This window comes from Panthera uncia, chromosome D2, assembly GCF_023721935.1.
Source record: "Panthera uncia isolate 11264 chromosome D2, Puncia_PCG_1.0, whole genome shotgun sequence".
NCBI classification, from domain to species: domain Eukaryota; kingdom Metazoa; phylum Chordata; class Mammalia; order Carnivora; family Felidae; genus Panthera; species Panthera uncia.
Window position 1 is genome coordinate 11,635,070 of NC_064818.1, and position 21,161 is coordinate 11,656,230.

Genomic DNA, 21,161 nt, shown 5'->3' on the forward strand with positions numbered 1-21,161 from the left:
CTAGGTAACACAGCGTGCAACAGCTCAGGTCAGCAGTCGCTGAAGAACAGCAGCCCTACAATCTGAAACCTAGCTCTGTGACCGGCTCAGCATCTGGTGTGGGCAAGTCGGCTCCTCTCTCCTGTGGCTTGTTTCTTCCCCTAAGGAATGCACCGTTGACCTAATTCAACGAGTTGACTGTGATGCGTGATGAATTAAAGAGAACGCAAAATATGTCACAAATGTAGGAACACAAAAGAACAGCACTCAGTGATGGCAATAATTCAGAGAGAGCTGAGGTGCTTTGGGGTTTAATTTAAAAGGGAATTAAACCATTGCATAGAAAAACAGACAGCCTACAGTCACGATCTCAGTCTACTTGAGCATAAGAGATATTCCACCTCCAATAACTAAGCATAAACAAGCTGTTGCTTAGCACAGTTCATAAACTGTTGCAGTAATACAGACAGAAAAGGGAGGCGAGAAGGTCTGGGATCCAAGAAGCCAGAAAGATGCCAGGTCTTCTTCATCTTTTCCGGATTTTCCACAAGTACTCACACCACTGGTCAGAGAACAAAGAACATCGTTAGCATCTCTTCACTTCCTCAAGGCACAAGGTGTTCAGAACCTTAATTCTGGCTGATAGCAGGAAAAAATATTATGCCTGTGTAATTTTTTTTTAATGTATTCCCAAGAGACAATTAATATAAAGGGCTACATTTGCATCAGGACTTGGTTCCAAATACACTGAGTATAAAGAGCCTTAAAATTTAAGTCTTGTAAGGGGCACCTGGGTGGCTCAGTCGGTGGAGTGTCCGACTTTGGCTCAGGTCACAATCTCACTGTTCACGAGTTCAAGCCCCACGTCGGGCTCTGTGCTGACAGCTCGGACCTGGAGGCTGTTTCGGATTCTATGTCTCCCTCTCTCCCTGCCTCTGCCTGTTCCTCTCTCAAAAGTAAATAAACATTTAAAAAGTTTTTAAAAATTAACTCTTATAAAAAGGCAAATCCTTGAAATAAAGATGAGTCACTTTCCCTCTAAAAAAAAAAAAAAAAAAAGGCAAATCCCATTTCATCCCATTGCAAATGGCAGACACACACTCATTTCTCAGACTTTCATATGCCTGCAAGCCTACACCAAAACGACCACAGTAATCCTGTCTTACTCACCTCTGAATCACCCACAGAACCCAACACCCAGCAGGCATACCTGGATTCACACAGAGAGGACTAGCACTTATTTGAATTTTCAACACTTGAAATGGTGACAATTCCAGTCATAAATAAGCTGGAAGCTCAACAGTACCAAACACTGCTTTTTTTTTTTTAATGTTTATTTATTTTGAGAGAGAGAAAGAGCAAGCAGGGGAGGGGCAGAGAGAGAAAGGGAGAGAGAATCCCAAGAAGGTTCTGTGCCTGACTCAGGGCTGGAACTCACCAACCATAAGATCATGACCTGAGCTGATATCAAGAGTCAGGCGCTTAACCGACTGAGCCACCCAGGTGTCCCCAAAATACTGTTTTTAACTTGAATCCCAGGGATACTCAGAAATACAAATTTAATTACTCAAAGACACAGTAAGTGGGGAAAAAAGAAGAAGTCTTTTTCCACTGATGATTCACTGCCCCCCCCCCCCAAATTCTGTCAGCAAGCAGCGTTCGGGGGTCTCTTCTACCCAAAGTTAGGATGTCTGGCAATCTCAAATTGGGGGGTAGGGTAGCCTACGAACAACTCAAGGGGGGCTGTCACTATCAGAGTCCTTAAAGGACCTGGTGGGAAAGCAGAAAAAATACTGTCAGAAATACCTGACGTGGGACACCACGTAAAAAAAATAGTTACAAACAGAGAGGGAGGAAGGCAAACCGTAAGGGACTCTTAAATACAGAGATCAGACTGAGGGTTGATGGGGGGTCGGGGGAGAGGGGAAAATGGGGGATGGGCATTGAGGAGGGCACTTGTTGGGAGGAGCACTGGGTGTCGTATGTAAGTGATGAATCAAGGGAATCTACCCCCAAAACCAAGAGCAACTGTATACACTGTATACTAGCCATCTGGACAATAAATTATATTAAAAAAAATTAAAATAAAATAAAATGCTGGTGTAAGTGATACACTTATAAGCGGGGGTCTTTGCTCTGTGCTCCTGACAGGTGCCTGGAGCATGCTAACACTCAGTATTTGCTCAATAGGATCTCATTTGCCAGACTTTCTGGGACAGTTAGTAAAGACGAAAGCAGTCAGATTTTTTTTTTTTTTTTTTTTTTGCTGAAAAAATAAAAAAGACTGAGGAGTTTAAAATCTGTTATCTGTTCAAGTTCCAGGTTTTTAAAAAATTATCGTGTCAAACTTCATTGCGGAATCCTTAAATGTTAAAAGAGACTCTGTAACCTTGCCAAAAAAAGAAGAAAAAAAAAAAAAACCCTTGTAAAAAAATAAAAGACAACCTCATGGCTGAGGGTATCCAAAAATAGAATCAGGCTAATGGATGATCCTTGAAGTGGGTAGGTTAAAGATGGCTCTCCCAGCACTTGGAAAGATAGTTCCACCCATGTCTGGTTTTCATCAGAAATTCTGAACCGTGCATTTTGGGCTTCAGTCACCAGGCTCCTAAGACTGACTTCCATTTAGGTCCTGGGCTGTTCAGAATACAGAAAGAAAGGTTCTGTAAAGCCCTAAGGCTGCTAACAGGAACAAAAAAATGGTTTTTAGGTTTTTTCACAAAGCCAAATCTAGCCCAGACTGATTCCGGCTTGAGGAATGGCCTCTCCAGTATGTGGACTCTCCTCCACAACTTCCAGAAAAGGACGGGACAGATTAAAGTTACGAATTTGGAAAGGGGTAAAGACAGCTAATCAGGCTACTTTGTATCGGGAAAAGTCTAGGCTTCAATAGGAAACCTGTGCCTTGTCTACAGCACCCCTCCTATGCTATTGTCCAACTCCTAAATCATACATAAAGGAGAGCAATCAAATCATTCTTGCCTATAGACAAGAAAGGCATTCTGTTCTGTACAGGGACCATCCTCCTTCCTCCCATAGAAAAACGTCTCCTGCCCTGTGGACGTTCATCTCGCTATTCCTAACCTATAAATGTGCCTCTTCTTTGGATTTTCTCTTGAACTGCTCGTTAACTCCTCTTCATTTTTCTTTAATGAGTTAAATAACATCTTTAACATGCATTCACTTCTATGTTTGTGTGAGACTCACGCTTTTTACCTTTACTTAAGAATTGTCTTTTCATACTTCAGGCTTTAGGGTCCATTTTCTAAAGACAGGTCAACCCTCAAACACGCTAAAATATTCGTTATTCCGATCAAAATGTTATTGATTTCAGTGAAGACAAGAATGATCTGCGGAATCGAAGTCTATCATTTGCTGATCTTAAGTGACGGTATGCTTCCCTTGTCCTGTGAAAATGACAACTGTCCTAAGTCTCAGCTTACTGGATTCCTCTTCCATGTCAAAGCCTCCATTTAAAGTCTAATACGTGTCCCCATGTTCCCTCTCATACGAATCACCATAAATAATACTAAATTTGGGTTGAATTATTTAGCACGTTTCCCTGTTTCATAAAGATCTTACATTTATCTAGAAGCTAAAGTATTTCCATCTGTTAATTTCCTCCCTGCTCAAGAAAATTTCCCACAAACACTTTATCACCACTTACAGGAGTCTTTATTACTCATGCTCTTGATTTTCATTTCTCAGCTCCATTTACTCATCTCTAAATTCCTATTATCGGCAAAGTACGTAAAGTAACAAGCAAGAACATCAGACACGTCTCTGCTCCACCGATTCCCCGTGTTTTGAAACCAAAAAAAAATTGTTTTGAATTTTTTGGAAACAAAATTTGTATATAAAAATTTATAAAACTTATTTTTAAAACCTTTTATTTAAAAAAACCCCTAGCTCTTCTAAAGGACCGTTAGTAAATGATCTTGGTGAAACTCCCCCGTTGTAACTGTTGAACGGAAAAAGGCAGAGGTTAGAAATACGCAGATTCTACCCAAACTATTCGAGGGCTGGAAGCATATGTTAAACTAATCAGATCAAGTATCTTCAATATCAAAGTCTCAGTCATTCTTGCTCTAAAAGGTTTTTTGTTTTTTAAATAAAGGAGGTGGGGGTAAGCTCAAAGAACCACACGAAAGCTCTCAGGTGCCTGGTCAGCCAAGACAGAGCAATTCCGGGGCCAGGAGCCTGACTTAGCCACTGGCTGGGAGTTCTCTGGGGTCACACCTGCCTCCCCCAAGCTGGCATGAGCTATGTGGAGAATTCCTTTGAGGACTTTCTGGTAAGCAAGCATCTACAGCTCCCAACAAACAGCCTTACATATGATTGATCCTGAGCTATGCTTCCCAAAATAACTTGTTCCCTTGCAGCCTGGGTAATTATGTGCAAGATGTGGCTCAGTGACAGGGCAAAACCCAACTGTTGCTTGGTTTTAGGCAACAGCAACATTTATTATACTTTTATTATTCTGTTCCTGAGGATGAATGCAAGGCTTTTCTTTAGAAAAGCAAACTGATGTTTCCCTCCTCAGCCCATCCGGGGAACTGAAGAAACAGTTCACCATAATGTTACTACTTTCAGGGACCCAAATAAATGGCTGCCTCATAAGGGATTACAGCGCTCATTTAGAACGAAACAGCTCTCCGTAAGACACCACATGCTCTGCATTGGTGTTTTGGGCCAGAGCGCAATCCTAAACCAGAAATAGTCCCCATCAGGTACGTCTACAGGATTCCTCTCCACACGGGGAAACCTCTGGTTAGCAGAAGGGGTAAAAACAGGGGAGCCGGCCATTTCCAAAGTTCCTGCTCACTCCGTCCTGAGGGAACCAGGCTCCGATTTCCTCCTTCAAAAAGTTCTTGCCTAGGGCTCATGCTGAGTGGACAGTGTCCACAAAAATATACGATGAAGCCTTCGTATCGTGAGCCATTTCAGACAATCACATACTATGATACAAAATTCATAAACATATGCTTCCATACTATAGCATAAAGTGTTCTAGTAGACGATATGGCAAAATGTTAACACCAGTTTTCTCTAGATTGTGACTTTTAAAAATTTCTTATCCATATTTTCTGTAGGGAACGTGTATGACTTATGCAGAAATGTATCTTAAAAAAGTAACTCGGGGAAGTATACACAACGTGTTAGCCTAGATTCTTTGGTCTTCATCCTGGTTATCTGTAATTACGTTAAGCTAGCTTTACTTCATTAATCCTCCATATTTCTCCCTGAAAAAGAAAAACGACCTAAATTGGATATAATTAAGCAACCCCAGATTTCTGAAGTTAGCCAATGGAGGGCTCCTCCAGGATTTTTTTTTCAAGTTTCACATTAAAATCCCTATTTCGACATCACATTTCAAAACCCTAATGGAGAAGGTACACACTGTCCAAGTTCTAGGATCGCAGAACAGAAATCCTTTGGAGTCCATAATATCCAGTTACCCAGATGCCAGTTACAGCAATACAACCCACTGTCACACACCAGGTATTTCTGACAGGATTTTTCCGGCCTCCTTACCAAGTCCTTAAAGGACTCCACCAGTGACAGCCCCACCTGTGTCTGATTATAGAAACACGGGGAATTTTTACAGTAAGCATGATTTTATCACACAGTAAATGTACTCATTATCATTGCTGCACTCCCAGAGTTTACATATATATGTTTTCAAATATAAATATAAATATATAAAACTTAAATTGTCTGAAGAACGAAGCTAGATAGAATTTGACTTTGGTGACCGTGCTACCTATTTAAATAACGTGTGACCCTTCGTTTTTCAGACTCGCAAAATAAGCATTCTTAAAGCACAGCACATATTAATATCAAACTGTCTGAAGTGTGAATCTACACAGTATTGATGAAACCATAAAGATAACATATCAAATACCAAAAGCACATGGTGGCATGCATTTCAGAGGGGAGCCTGACCCACCGTGGGGGGTCGGTGGCCCCGTGTCCCTCCACACACAGGGCTCCACCCCCATGGCTCTCTGCAAGGCTTGGCCTTCTAAAAGATACATGAATTAAAAGATTTGGAAATTACTAGACTCTGGTATTTAAATCTGTTCAAAACGTAAGAAATCTCACTTCGCCAATATCTGCATTTTTTAAAGTTCAGAAATAGGCCCGTATTTTGAGAAAAGGCATTGCTATCCTATATATACATTACTTGGGTCTCAACATTATTTTAATGTTCTGAGGTTGCTACGTGTATGTCCTCGGAACACAGGGACCACAGAGTCTGCATCTAGCCTGGACCGCTTCTGAGAGTCCGAGGAAACGCGGTTATTGCTACAGCCCCCAGTGGGACCTTTCTGGGCAGACTTGGATGTGGGCTTCCTACCTCTCACTCCGCCTTTTCGTCATATCCCTTCCTGAAGAACAGAGGCCCTGAGAAATGAACACCACGTCATACACCTTAAATTTATACAGTGTTATGTTTTTTAAAGTTGTACTGTATTTATTTTAATTTTATTTGTTATTTTTTTAAATTTACATCCAAATTAGTTAGCATACAGTGCAACAATTTCAGGAGTAGATTCCTTAGTGCCCCTTACCCATTTAGCCCATCCCCCTCCAGTAACCCTCAGTTTGTTCTCCATATTTATAGGAGTCTCTTCTGTTTTGTCCCCCTGCCTGTTTTTATATTATTTTTGCCTCCCTTCCCTTATGTTCATCTGTTTTCTCTTAAAGTCCTCATATGAGTGAAGTCATATGATTTTTGTCTTTCTCTGACTAATTTCACTTAGCATAATACCCTCCAGTTCCATCCACATAGTTGCAAATGGCAAGATTTCGTTCTTTTTGATTGCTGAGTAATACTCCATTGTATATATATACCACATCTTCTTTATCCATTCATCCATCGATGGACATTTGGGCTCCTTCCATACTTTGGCTATTGTCGATACTGCTGCTATAAACACGGGGGTGCATGTGTCCCTTCGAAACAGCACACCTGTATCCCTTGGATAAATACCCAGTAGTGCAATTGTTGGGTCATAGGGTAGTTCCGTTTTTAATTTTTTGAGGAACCTCCATACTGTTTTCCAGAGTGGCTGCACCAGCTTGCATTCCCATGTTATGTTAATTATATCTCAGTAAAGCTGGGGGGGGGGGATATAAAATAAATAAAAGTGAGTTTTTGCACAGAGTGAGGTAGTCTGGGACTTGGCATGCATGCGGCCACCCTCACCCCCCCTCACTTCCAGGACTCCCCTAGATATGCACACATGTAAGCAGGCAAGGGCCTGATCTAGGTCTAAATAAAATCCCCGGAAGCAGTCTTGGCAAGACTGCCCCTAAAAATAACCTTTCCCCAAGAACCCTTTAAATGTCTCTTCTCTCCTTCCTCCGGCTGTACTCTGGGGGTGGTGGAGGAAATAAAGACACAGATGTATCAAATTCAGCATCCTCAGACACCTTCCCCACCTCCTGTCTCTGATCCAAGCTCACCGTCCAACGCAGTGAAAGCAGAGGTCATACGAACTAAGAGGGAACTAGACCAATAACCCTGCAAGAGGTTATAGGGTCACTTTATCAGATCAGTTTGCAGCAGGAGGCGAGAGAGACTCCTTACACACAGCACACACCCTATCAGCACAGACACACGGGCACAAACTCGTAGCAGTGAACCATTCACATTTACAGGATGCTAAGAGGCTTTGCCTCTGCCCAAAACGCCTCACACCATGCCAGCCTCTCCTCTTGTCAGCCTGAAATCTATGCTGAGGGTTCTTCCTGGAATTAGACAACGGGATTATCATCCTAGAAAGGTTACCTTTAAAATGCGGGTGATGTCTGGAAAGGCAGGTCTTGGGAATCTTTCATTTAAAGGAAGAAGGTGAGGGGCGTCTGGGTGGGGCAGTCGGTTAAGTGTCCAACTTGGTTTTGGCTCAGGCCATGATCTCACGGTTCATGGGTTCAAACCCCACATCAGTCTCCATGCTGAAAAGTGCGAAGCCTGCTTGGGATTCTCTGTCTTCCTCTCTCTCTGCCCCGCTCCCCCTCACTCTCTCTGTCCCTCAAAATAAATAAATAAGCTTAAAAAAAAAAAAAGATTAAAGGGAGCAGGTGACAAATGGCCTCCTTCAAAGTTCTGCTTTGTGCTGAATCTTTCAAAAATTTTTTACGGAATAAAACACTTGTTGAGCATAAAAACTGTTTCCCTTTTAGAGGTGGACATCCCTGGTAACCATTTCACAATGTATGCATATATCAAAACATCCGGTACACTTTAAATATCTGTAATTTTTATCTGTCAATCAATTACACCTCCATAAAGCTGGGGGGAAAAAGCATCAGACATCCCCTATCCACGAAACAGGTTTTCCTTGGCCAGTTGGCAGTTGGGTTCAGAAGGATTCACTATGTTCTGCATTCTCCCTGCTTTTGTGTATGTTTGAAACTTTCCATAATGTGAAGTTAAAGAAAAGCAGAATTCTTTTTTTTTAAATTAATCTTTTTTTTTTTTTTTTTTTTTTTTTTGAGAGAGAGAGAGAGAACAAACCAGGAAGGGGCAAAGAGAGGAGAGAATCCCAAGCAGGCTCCCCACTGTCAGCATAGAGCCCAATACAGGGCTCAAACTCAAACTGAGATAATGACCTGAGCCTAAACCAAGAGTCAGATGCTTAACCAACTGAGCCACCCAGGAGCCCCAGCAATTTTTTTTTAATATAAAGAGAGTCCTTGGCACTGCGACGTCACAGTGTTTATGCTGAATCTTGGTGGGACCCAAATCTTAGAGAGCGTTCCTGCACTAAGACAGCACGCCTGCACGGGGAGAACTGATCTGTGCTCTTGCCTCCTGGAGTCTCGTTGGCTGGTTCCAAAAGAGAGCTGACTCGAGTTCTTAGGCATCATGAACTCTGGCTTCTTTTGGAACTGAGTCAGACCAGCAGTTAACTCCAAAGGGATGCCCTTAATGGCGTGTCCTACTAAACTCCATCTGAGAGGGTTTTGTTAGCTTTCCCTGTGGTGCCTTTTCTCCTCCTGTAGGTACCTCTGTTGGACGAAGCAACTGCTACACAGCCTGACCTGGAGAAAAACCCTTGAATGACGGTATTTACCATGCCCTAAAACTCAGTTCTCTCATTTCATCAGACACTCCCAGTTGTACACATTGTGGAACGAAAAATTCACAGGCACACACAGCCTTCCACAAAGGCAACAGGTTATTGGTAAGTGAGAAATTAGGAATACAGAATCCCAGGATTCTACTCAGAGTTGTAGGTGATAAGTCTGAGTACAAAGCAATTGAAAAACCCCAGAAAACGATTAGTAGTTCAAAGCACAGCCTTCAGAGTTAAGCAGCATGGCTCTAAAACTCAGCTCCGTCCCTGGTGGACCAGAATATGCCATAAAATATCAGCATCTCTGCATTTGATAAAGCTCTCATTGTGAGACAGGACTGTATCTTTGTAATCTAGAATTCTGTGTGTGTTTTCTGGCTATACTTCCCCACCCTCAACAACCCTTGGACAAGTCACTTAACCTGGCTGATAAAAAGGAGAATAATAATACTCCATTCTCAAGGTTGTGAAGATTTAATAAAATAATATCTATGGTTAAAACAGTGCCTAGTAATTCTCAATAAATAACTGCTCTGCCCTGCACAGTGCATAGTTTGGGATACTAAGGATAACAGACCAAATCCCTTCCCCACCCTTTTTCTTAATCTTTCACATACTAAAGTATCACTTTTACTGTCTTGGAATTCTTTTTGTTTTGGTGTTATACTGAAAACAAATTTTTCTTGTAAATATTCTTCTGTTTCAAAATTTAACAGAATAGATCGAAGTATGCAATAAAATAATCAGCCACTTCCTATTTCATAATTTCCAATAATAGGATAGAGATTACACAGTTTGCAAAATGTAAAATGCATGCCTTGCCTTTTTCCAACAAATCTCTCCCCACATCCCAGCCCAATCTGACGCTCACCCTCTCACCCCTGCCTCCTCTCAAAAGTGTGTTTGTTTCAAAATAGAAAAATATTATCCTCTGTGGGTGACCTCTAAACTGATTACAATTCTGAATACATCTGTCATCATTTTCTTGACCAATACTCTCCCAACCCCAAATACTAATAATATTTTCTAAAATCCTCAAGACCAAATATCTAAATGAGGGCAACAATTCATTCTACTCCCTTAATTATATAAATGATAACATAGAAAAAAAGGAAACCTATCTGGGGGTTAAATTCTACATTTAGTAGAAGATGAAACAAATTCTACTGTCTTCAGCAATCCTCGTGACATTTTAGTATACTCTTCCTCAGGAAAGCCTACCACTGGCCATTTCAACTGCAGTAAGCGTTTCATGCCACAGACCTGAGCACATCACCATAAATAATTTCTTACAGCTTTTCACCTCCTTTGAAAGCATAACTCAGCTCATCGGCTAAAAGATATCCCATCCCACGGTGCCAAATCCCTGCGTTTCTCTTCCAGCAACTAAATCAATTCAAATGCCACATTCAGACTGGCGAAGCTCCATTGGAATACCAAGGTGAGATTTCTCCAGGAAGAAAATCAAAGACGTTGTGACAGTTCGAGTTGTTCCAAGTCCTCTGATGTGTCCCCATCTTCATGCAGAGGAGCAATGCTCCCAGGTGCAGGCAATGACACTGCTTCCTCTAGAGCCCTCTTTTTTTTTTTTTAATGTTTATTTATTTTTTGAGAGAGAGAAAGACAGAGTGTGAGTCGGGGAGGGGCAGAGAGAGAGGGAGACACAGAATCCAAAGCAGGCTCCAGGCTCTGAGCTATCAGCACAGAGCCCAACGCGGGGCTCAAACCCACAAACCATGAGATCGTGACCTGAGCTAAAGTCGGATACTTAACCGATTGAGCCACCCAGGTACCCCCCATCTAGAGTCCTCTTGTCTTCTCTGGATTTCTCCCATGTTCCCCTCCCCATAGTTTCAACCACTGCCTATGAGCAGATAACTGCTACACCTAAACCTCCAGGCTTGACCTTTCTCCTTGATATTTCCATTGAATATCAAGCTCTTGATCCAAACCTCCCATTTTTACCTTCTATGAAACCCAACGATCCCTTTACTTCCCTAAATGAACACCAAAGGCATTAGAGATAAGGCTAGAAATGATTAGAATTCAGTTTTATGGTTTGGCTATTGCATGGTATTGGTCAAGGATCTCAAATACAACGGGACATAGTGGTAACATAGTTTTACTGGGTTGAACAGAAGAAATTGCAATTTTTGGAAGTTGAAGTGGTCAATATTGAGAATTTCATACGTTCATCCTAATACGTGTAAAATACCTCAAAATTCTAATAAAGAGCGTAATGACATTACGTAACTTCTAAATAATTATTTTCATGGAGCAGTGGCTCTGTAGGTTAAACGTCCAACTCTTGGCTCAGGTCATGATCTCATGGTTCATGAGATCGAGCCCCGTGTCAAGCTCTGTGCTGACAGCCTGGAGTCTGCTTGGGATTCTCTCTCTCCCTCTCTCATGCTCTCTCTCACTCTCTCAAAATAAATAAATAAACTTTAATAAATAAATATTACTTTCACATCTTATTTGACTATCATGAAATAACTTAAAGATTCCTTATGACTGTAAAAGGTAGGATTTCTTGGTTGGCCAGTCTCAATTATAATTGTCTATGTAAGACTCAATCACAGGTTCATATTCAGTATAGGTCTCATTTGCCCCAAATAAGTGTATATTCACCTCTTTGTCCAGGCTAGCCTCCTGGAGGAGGGGCCTGATGGAGGTACTCATGATCACTAAAAAAGGAGATTTTTCCAAGACAGCATGCCTTTTAATGAAAAGGTTGTCACAGATACTATTAAGAATCTATTTATAATGTATAACGATTCCTGGGGGTTATAACTAACAAATTTACCTGCTGGCAAAAAGAAACAAACAAAGCAAGACAACCCAAAGTCATGCTAACGTCTTAGTCTTGAACTTGGCCTGTCCTTTCCAGGACACATATATTCTTCAGAATCACCCACGTCTATTCTCTCTTATCCAGTTCTACTGGGAAGTACAGCACATTTTCCAAAAAAATTGGTTTTACCACAAAAACACACACTTAAATTATACTTATCTGAATCATAAGTGAATTTGTAATTTTCTTTATTAAGTGGGTAAAGATTTTCAATCTGGAAAATAAAACTGGTCATTTCAAATCAAATTTAGGTTACCAGAAACTTTGTTCATTAAGATGGTGACACATTATAATTTAAATAAATCTGCATGTATGAAAGTTTAATTCCAAAAATCTCTAAATTCCAATTATTTTTAAATTAAGCAGCTTGTCTTTCAAGGCTCAATCTTAGACTAAGGATTAAGTCAGACAACTCCATCATGTTGAGGACTTGAGAAAAACACTTTAAGAAAATATTTTTTTTAACATTTATTTTTGAGAGACAGAGCACGAACAGGGGAGGGGCAGAAGGAGAGAGGGAGACACAGATCTGAAGCAGGCTCCAGGCTCTGAGCTGTCAGCACAGAGCCCCATGCAGGGTTTGAACTCATGAACTGTGAGATCATGACCTGAGCCGAAGTCGGATGCTTAACTAAGTCACCCAGGCGCTCCAAGAAAATATTTTTTAAAAGCACTAGACAGTAAGCGTGATTTGGAGTTAATACATATATAGCTCAAGGAGTTATAAAGACTGCAAAACTAGGTTGTTAATTATTACACTTAAAACTTTTAATTGTACTAAATGCCTTTTGGAAATAGAACTCATAACTTTTTTCATTCCACAAATGAGTTCAGAGTCTGAGCAGGCTCAGTGCAAGGCTCCGGGAACCAGAGAGTGTCTGCCCACAGCCCTCAGAGGGAGACCAAAACACTACCAGATGACCCATGTTCTAGAAGGCTAGCCTCCTGGAGGAGGGGCCTGATGGAGGAGGAACTCCAGAATGAGCAGAGGACATAGGGGCTGGGCATAAGGCAAAGGGGTGAATACCACTCTGTGGGGTTGGATCTTGAACCTGTGGGGGAGAAATGGAATAGTAGACAGAGGCTAGGTGAGACCTGGCCTCACAAACCACTGCATGGGGTCCAAATTCTCTCCTGATGGCAATTAAAAAAAAACACAGAGGAACTTTAAGCAGGAAATACCATGACCAGGCTTGTGTTCTATAAAGATCATTCCTGCCAGGATCATGGAGAAAAGCCTGCAGAGAAGCATGAGCTATGGGAGGGTGACAGCACAGGAGGCCACCACCCTAATCCAGGCAGGAAACACAGAAGCTCTGAAGACCTTAACGTATATAACAGGAGGAAGGGGCAGGGTCCAGAGGACTTCAGCAGATGGGCTCCACCAGAGTTGACAGGGAGGGAGGCACCAAGGATAACTCCCAGGATCCCGCTTGGGTGACACGGAGGAAGATGTTTCCATTCACCGTGACAGGAAACCACCCAGGTGGGACATTCGGGAAATATTCTCTCCTTTCTTTCACCAGCCTAGTGGAATGGGGTGTCCTTCCTGTGCGCTTCGCACTGACCTTTCTGTCTCTTGAACTGGGCTGTAAGTTCCTTAAGGCCTAAGGTGGTGTCAACTCAATTCTCTATCCCTGGACACGAAAAATGTCCAACGAATGAAAGAAAGAAAGACCGTGCCTGTGGTCCGTTTAGATTTTGCTCTTCAGTAGGGCTGCAGGTAAAAAAAAAAAACCAAAAAAGCAAAGAACGTTTCCGATCTGGAAAATTGCAGGGAGGGGGACAGGTGCGTGCTCCCAGATGTGCGTTTGTGTAGAAAATGTTCCCCCCAGACTTCTTTGGAAAGACCAATCCCTTGTGCTCAAGATTTTCCTTCCTTTGGAATTTGTCTAGCACAGCAGTTAGCAAACGCTCCCCCTAATCTTTGCTCTCTGTTCTTTCTGGAAGAATTAGTACCGTTCCCAGGGAAACAGCGGTACAATTCTGACTGTCCTCCAACGTATTCCGTACCGACTCCTCTGCTCATCATGGTGGCTCCCCCGCCCACTCGGGGACTGTGCCTTTTCTGTAGGTGTCTCCCAGCTGCAGCCACTGACTGCAGCTTTCTGACAGCTTTCTGAAGCCACGTTCATTAAGTTTCCCAGCTAAGAATTATATCCGTCCTCCCACACCCTTGTAGAATCTTCTTTTGAGTTCAAGTTTCTTCCCTGGTGAACTTGGCTGAAGGCGTGGGGCCCCAGCGTCTCGGGGAGGGTCTGAAGACAAAAAGTGACTTTTCTGCCTTACCACTCGAACCAAGTGTGTATTTAGAACAACCGTCCCTCCGGGGTCAGAGGTGTGTTGGTGCTCATACTAGATTCTGCCTTTCCACGCCTACCCATCGGCATCCTTCTCTGGACATCAGGGGCCCCTTAGAACTCCAGCCCTCCCTTCAAGTGATGGATAGCCTCGGGAACACATGACTTGTCCCACAGCCCTGGAGCTCACCCCCCTGCCCTGGATGACATGTCCTGTAAATATGCCACTTTCTATCTCCTGGCAGGTAAACCGATTCTCCTCATCAGTTTGCTTGTTCCTTGTCAATACCATGGTCTTGACTTTCCAGTCCAGGAGCTCTGACGGCGGGATCATGTCTGCTTAACTGGATTTATACAGCAGCCTCCCGTGGAACAGCACAGGGCCATTTAATACTTTTATAATCCCTCCTGACCACTCTCAAATTGATGCCTTCCTCACCATTTCTCCTACCAGCCCCTAGATCTAAACCTGGCCACTCTACCCTGCGGGTCCCATCTCAGGCTTCTGCCTGGGTCTCCTGGCCTCAGGTCCTCCTGCATCTGATTAATTCCGCAAACAGTCGGCTTCTTCAAGCACGGCCCTTTGGACTCCATCACCTGCAGCCTGGGTCCCCTGTAAGCTGGCCCTCTCTCTCTTCTCTCTGAAGTTCAACCTGCATCCTGAGCTTTAGCTAAGCCTGTCTCTTCCTGCTCCCTCAAGCACATCAGAAGCAGCAGACGCATCCAAGAATATGGAGCTGGGTGTCCTAGGCTGGCCACATTGGCCACTTTCTCCTTTCAGGCTCTCACTCTCTAAGCTTGTTCCCTTAGCCCTTTGTCAGAGGGTGGTGACGGGGGTCCAGGAAATAAAAGGGTGAGGGTGCTTTCATAGCACGAAAGGGTGACTGGCCACTCAGCTGATATTTAGTTACTACTTAAATTACGGCCTGGCCCAAGTCCTACTCCTTTACAAAGCTACTTCCTCATTATTCTCACCCACGATGACTTTCCTGATTTGACCTCCCATAATTTTTGTTCTTTACACAACGAGCGCTGGCACTTAATGTTAAACAACGTCTTATTTTCTAAGTTCAAGTGTGTAAATCCATTCTTTTTAAAAGTACACCAAGGGGCGCCTGGGTGGCTCAGTTGGTTAAGCGTCCGACTTTGGCTCAGGTCATGATCTCGTGGTCTGTGAGTTCGAGCCCCGAGTCAGGCTCTGTGCTGACAGCTCAGAGCCTGGAGCCTGCTTCGGATTCTTTGTCTCCCTCTCTCTTTGCCCCTCCCTTACACCCTCATTCTCTCTCAAAATAAACGAATAAACTTAAAAAAAAATGTATATCAGGGGAGGGGGATGATGGGAAGTTAGTGTTTAGTGGGCACAGAGTTTCAGTTTGGGATGATGGAAAAGTTCAGATGGATGGGGATGATGGCTGCATGGCCATGTGAATGTATTAATGTCACTGAATCGTACCCCTAAAAATGGTTAAGGGGCGCCTGAGTCGCTTAGTCAGTTAAGTGACCAACTTTAGCTCAGGTCGTGACCTCATGGTTCGTGAGTTGGAGCCCCATGTCAGGCTCTGTGCTGACAGCTCAGAGCCTGGAGCCTGCTTTGGATTCTGTCTCTCTCTCTCTAGCTCTCTCTCTCTCTCTGCTCCTCCCCCGTGTGTGCTCTGTCTCTTTCTGTCTCCCTTTCTCAAAAATAAACACTAAAAAAAATTTTAATGGTTAAAATGGTAAATTTTATATATATTTCTCCGCAATAAAAAAAACAAAAGTACAGCAAAGTCACTAAGGAACAAATCTGTGCTCTGTTGTCCCCCAGCAGTCCAAGTGCAGACCTACTGCACAGCTAACCACCATTACACCAGTTGCTAAAACAAATATTTGCCACATGAAGGTAATAACATTTGAACATGTATAGTGTCTAAAGCCCCTTCAACGTAAACTGATTTAACCACTGGATCTTGAAAAGCATGACGAGGTGAGAAAGGTCCCACGTATCTTTATTTTCTAGATAAAGAAACAGAAACTTGAAGGTTTAGGGACTTGATCGCGGTCAGAGAGTACCAGGGAGCGCCGGGATTCCTCTAGGTCTCATCAATCTGAGAAAGTTCACAAGCGTTTCATCAACCGTTCACCTTGTTGGAACACACAGTGCCTCTTCTCCAGGAAAATATTCAGGCAGAGGCAGACTGCAACATGCAGCAGGGAACAGCTTCACCTTGTGCCCTTAACCAGCAGCTGCTCTCCTCAGAACAAAGAACTCTCAGGTCCCTGGGCTCTCTGTTTAACCTGGACCCTGTGGGCAGCTGCTCCCACACGTGTCCGTCCATGCTGCCTGAGCTGACACGGCGACACTTTGGCCTGGATGGCAGACTTGCTCCAGGGTGAACGGTGAATCGGACCCTCTAAATGACAGACATGCAAAACAACTTGACTTTCTCTCCAGAATGATTAAAACCAGTGAGAGTTCCGAATACAGAATAAATGAACCACTCTCTTATTCTCCCAACGACTGGTACAAAAGTTTATCCGTCCTCTAGCCATAAACAAATTAAGGATGTAGGGACCCTTTATACTTCAAAACACATAGTCATTTCCTTAAAAGGCCTGTGCGAGGCTCCCAGAGTGAAGGACAGTGCCCCAAGCTCACAGAGATAGCACACATATTCAGCATTGCTGTTCTCACAAGTCACCTCCTGATTAGGCTTCCGTTGAACTGAAGGTTGAATGTGTTCCTTGGTTCCAAGAGAAGCTTGCTTCTAAATACCAAAGCTCTAGGAGTTTCAAAAGTCCACTGAAGACAGCCAAACTTACATGAATATGTATATCCCTACCCCTGTTACTAAACACCCCTGAAAGAGAAAGGGAGCCCTTCGAAATGCCTGCACATACTTATGCTAAATTCAGTGTCTTCTGAATTGCCTCTTTTTGGAAAAAACACTACACTTCCTCAAAAAAATTGAAAATGGAACTACCACATGGTCCAGAAATTTCATTTCTGGGTATAAAACCAGCAAAATTGAAAGCAGGGTCATGAAAAGGTATTTGTACACCCATGTTTATACCAGCATTATTCACAATAGACAAAAGCAGTCCAAGTGTCCACCTGCGGATAAATAAACAAAACGTGGAAGATACATATAGCGGAATATCAGTCAGCCTTAAAAAGGAAGGAAATTCTGACACAGCCCGTAACACGGGTGAACCTTGTGAACATTATGCTAAGTGAAATGAGCCATACTCAAAAGGACAAATACCGTTATGATTCTACCTATATGAGGTCCCTAGCGGAGTTAAATTCTTAGAGACAGAAAGTAGACCAGTGGTTGCCAGGGGCTGGGGAGAGGGGAGAATGCAAACTTATTCTTTAATGGGTATCCAGACTTTAGTCTTGGAAGATGAAAAGAGTTCAGAAGATTGGTTGCATAACACAACAATGTGGATATTCTTAACTCCGATGAACTGCACACTGAAACATGCTTAAGATGGTCAATTTTATATGTTTCTTACCAAAATTTGTAAAAATCATCAAAAAAAAAAAAAAAAGAAAGAAAGAAAGAAAGAAACAAGCACTCTACTTTTGTTAAGTCCTTCTGTACCAAAGAATTCCACACCAGGGAGCAAGGATTACCACAGCCCATGAGACTCTCTGAACCGTGGATATAATTAGGCACCGCATCCATTATAACGCCACAGACGTCATCGTGTGTTACCAGCATCTGTTGACAGATCTCATACCCAGCATATCACTGAAATGGCAAGTGTGGAGAAGGTAGCCCACAATAGAAACAATGGCATTTTACCCTTGTCCTGTTCCAACAGTTTGTCTCATAGGACATAAATAGAGGCCACTGCTCTGGCTACACTGAGCTCACAGCTCGATATTATTTTATTGACCTGAGTAGGTTCTATACCAAAAGTAGAAACAGAGTTCTCTTCTGGATCTGTTCAGACCTGTGTCCTAATGCAGTGGATTCCCCACTCACACCCGCAAGATCTGTGTGTGAGCTCAGATTTAGCTTAAAAATAAAAATAAAAATAAATTCTCACTTTAAACTTAGCATTCTTTTGAATCGGGAACAGGAAGTATAATAATGTATGTCAAGGGCTATCCAATTATCATATTATATTCATGCAGGTATCCCAAACTTAAAACAAAAATTACAACAATGCCATTATATCAAAAAATATTGTGAATGCATTAAAAAAAATATGACAGGAGATATATGTCAATGTGGCTTTTGGAAACTGACATCAGCTCTATCCAAAACTAAAAAACAAAAGCAGAAACCACTGTGATCAGACTATTATTCCTAAAAATGATGGGCAGACTATCTGCCCAATTCCTTAGCTATTTACTGTTTCCCATACAAAAAAAAAAAAAAAAAAAACAAAAAAAACATGACCATGAAAATGTACCAATCAAAACTTTGGGGAAATTTTTTAAAGAGAAACACTCATGCTAAAAATTAAAGTCACTTTTGAACTTCTGTTTGACCACGCATCACCTAGTCCAGATGACACGTTCATAATCCATGTGTTTTCCCTCACAGTGTCATTTAAAAATTGTAGAAGAGTTGAAATTTTATTTTCCTTTATATTTATCACTTCCAATTCTCTGGCTTCCAAGAAAGTGGGGATAGTGGAAGTCTTAGGAAACTAACGTGGAGGGTGAAATGTAGCCAAATTTGAGGTTTAAAGTAGTAACAGTAAATGTATTTTACCAGAGAGGGTAGACAACCAAAGAGGAATCTTGATATAAAAACAATGCTTGGCTATTTGACAATTATCCAAATAGGGAGAGATCCTTCGCTAACACTGCTCACTGGGAGAGAAAGTACAGATGTACGTGTTTCCCACGGTCGTACACTAATTCACCAAGTAATATAGCACACTCACTCACAGTGGCAGCTACATTTCCTCTGCACGCATATGGTCAACAGAGGTTATTCACGTCAAAGCAGGTCCTTAGAAGGGAAATCCACTTTGCTCCACCCCCAGAAAAATAGGGGAGGCGGGAGTGTAGGGCACTTTGCTTTTGTCATGACACTGTCATCATAAAGTTGGGTTCGCAGGTCTGCGATGGCATGCCTGACCCCACCAGGCTCTGTGCCCAGTCAAACAGGAGGTGGGTTTAGCCTCCTGGTGAACATTCTCTACATGTTCCAGCCAAGGGGATCAAGAAGAAACCCTGAAATAGTGGAATATTCCACTGGGCCCCCAGAGCGCCAACCAAGTTGGGCAGGGAGCTTTCAGAGTTGGCTGACTCCCTCGTCCCTGTGTGCTTACCTCAATGAACCACAAATAGAGCGTGAAATAATTATTACTTCATTGGTGAATGTCTAGTGTCCATACAGCATCCCTCTCTTAGGAGCCCCAAACACTTAAGAAATGATTTGCAAATCTACTCTTCGGGCAGCCCTGTGACTATCCCATTGACGCTGATGTTCACTTGACATTTTTATTTGAGGAGAGATGGGCTGGGGGCAAGTGAACACAGTGGTGCAGGTTAGTATAACTCTTGCGGCGAAGGTCACAGACGCCAGGGGTCAGGAGCAGACCGACCTGAGACTTTCAGGTTCTGGTCTGACACTGGTTAAAGCAGAAACACACACACTGTTCCCCCTTTAACGTTTTTCGTTTTGTGACTCTTCAGTTACTTACACACGCGCGCGCACAGACACACACGCACACGCGCGCGCGCGCACACACGCAGGGCGCCCGGGTTCGTGCCCGTCCCTGGACGTGTTCTCCTTCCTCACGGGGCACGCGGGCTACGATGACACGGGACAACACAACACCTCCACCGCGCGCCCACTCGCAGGTGCACGCAGTGGGCGAGCCCGCGGGGGGACCGGGACACACAGACGCGCGGGCCGAGCCCGCAGACGGCGGGCACGGGGCCCTTGCTGACCTTCCTCTGCTGCTTCTCCCAGGCCGGGTCGAGGAGCAGGTCGCGGTCCCACTCCTCCTCCTGGATCATGTACTCGTCATCTTCGTAGACGTAGTTGTACTGCACGCCGGGCTCTATCTGGTTCATGGCGCTCGGGGGGCCGGGGCTGCGGCGGGGCGCGCACGGACTGACGGACGGACTGACGGACGGGCGGGCGGAGACGCGGCGGGGCCGGCGGGCGCGCGGAGCTCGGCAGAGGCGCGGGCGGCGGACTGGCGGGCGCGGGGTGACCTTCGCGCGGCTCCTCTCGGGGCGGCACGCCTAGACGCTGGGTCGCGGGCGAAGCACCAGCTCGAGCCGCGAGCAGCTGCCGCGCCGCTTAATACCCGCGCCGCCCGTCACGTGGCCGCCGGGCCGCGCCCCCGCCCCGCCCTCCGCCCGCCCCCGCCTCTGCCCCCGCCCCCGCTGCGCTGAGCACGTGCTGGCGGGCTGGGACGCGGGGCGGCTGGGGGTCCCCAATCGCCCGGCTGCAGCAAACCTCCTTGGCCGCGAGCGGAGCCTGCATGCACCAGCCCACGCCTCCCACTTACCCTTCTGCCTCGCGGCGGGCTCGGTTGCGGGCGCCCGAGCCGGTTACGGGGCGGAGGGGAGGAGGGGTGGGTGTACGCGGGCCCGGGCAGGGGGCACCCATGGTCGGGATCCCTGACCACCTCCAACGCCTCCAAGTTTTCCAGATATCATTTGCATATTCACGTTTTCCACCTATTTCCATAGATAACACGCACATACACGCCTGAAAAGTAAAGTTTAAAAGCTACAGAATCCCCTCGTTTTCTTCTACCCGCCCTCACCTGGGGGAAATCAAGGCAGGGGACTTGGATCAACCGTGTTAAAATGTCAGGAACCGAACCAAAGGCGGGAAGGATCAGCTCTCACCTGCCAGTCATAAATTTAAAAGAACTGACAATGGAGGACAAGCAGCCAGCTTCATGTTACACTTAAAACTCGCCTTGATATGTTGCACATAAGCCTTTTCATTCCTGTGGTTCTGGTTAGCTGTT

At 44.1% G+C, this 21,161-nt stretch overlaps 1 protein-coding gene across 2 annotated transcripts in view; it reads right to left on the minus strand.

Annotated features, from left to right (window-relative positions):
* The window catches only part of ACTN2 (actinin alpha 2), a 71,930-nt gene extending 51,541 nt beyond the window's left edge, over positions 1-20,389 (minus strand). The window contains exon 1 of one of the 2 annotated variants that reach the window (XM_049646101.1): positions 20,122-20,389. In XM_049646101.1, the coding sequence (XP_049502058.1) occupies positions 20,122-20,247 (126 nt within the window). In that variant the 5' untranslated portion in view covers positions 20,248-20,389. The remainder of the gene's footprint in view (positions 1-20,121) is intronic. The other variant, XM_049646103.1, reaches the window with a different exon arrangement.
* Between the last annotated feature and the right edge of the window lie 772 nt (positions 20,390-21,161).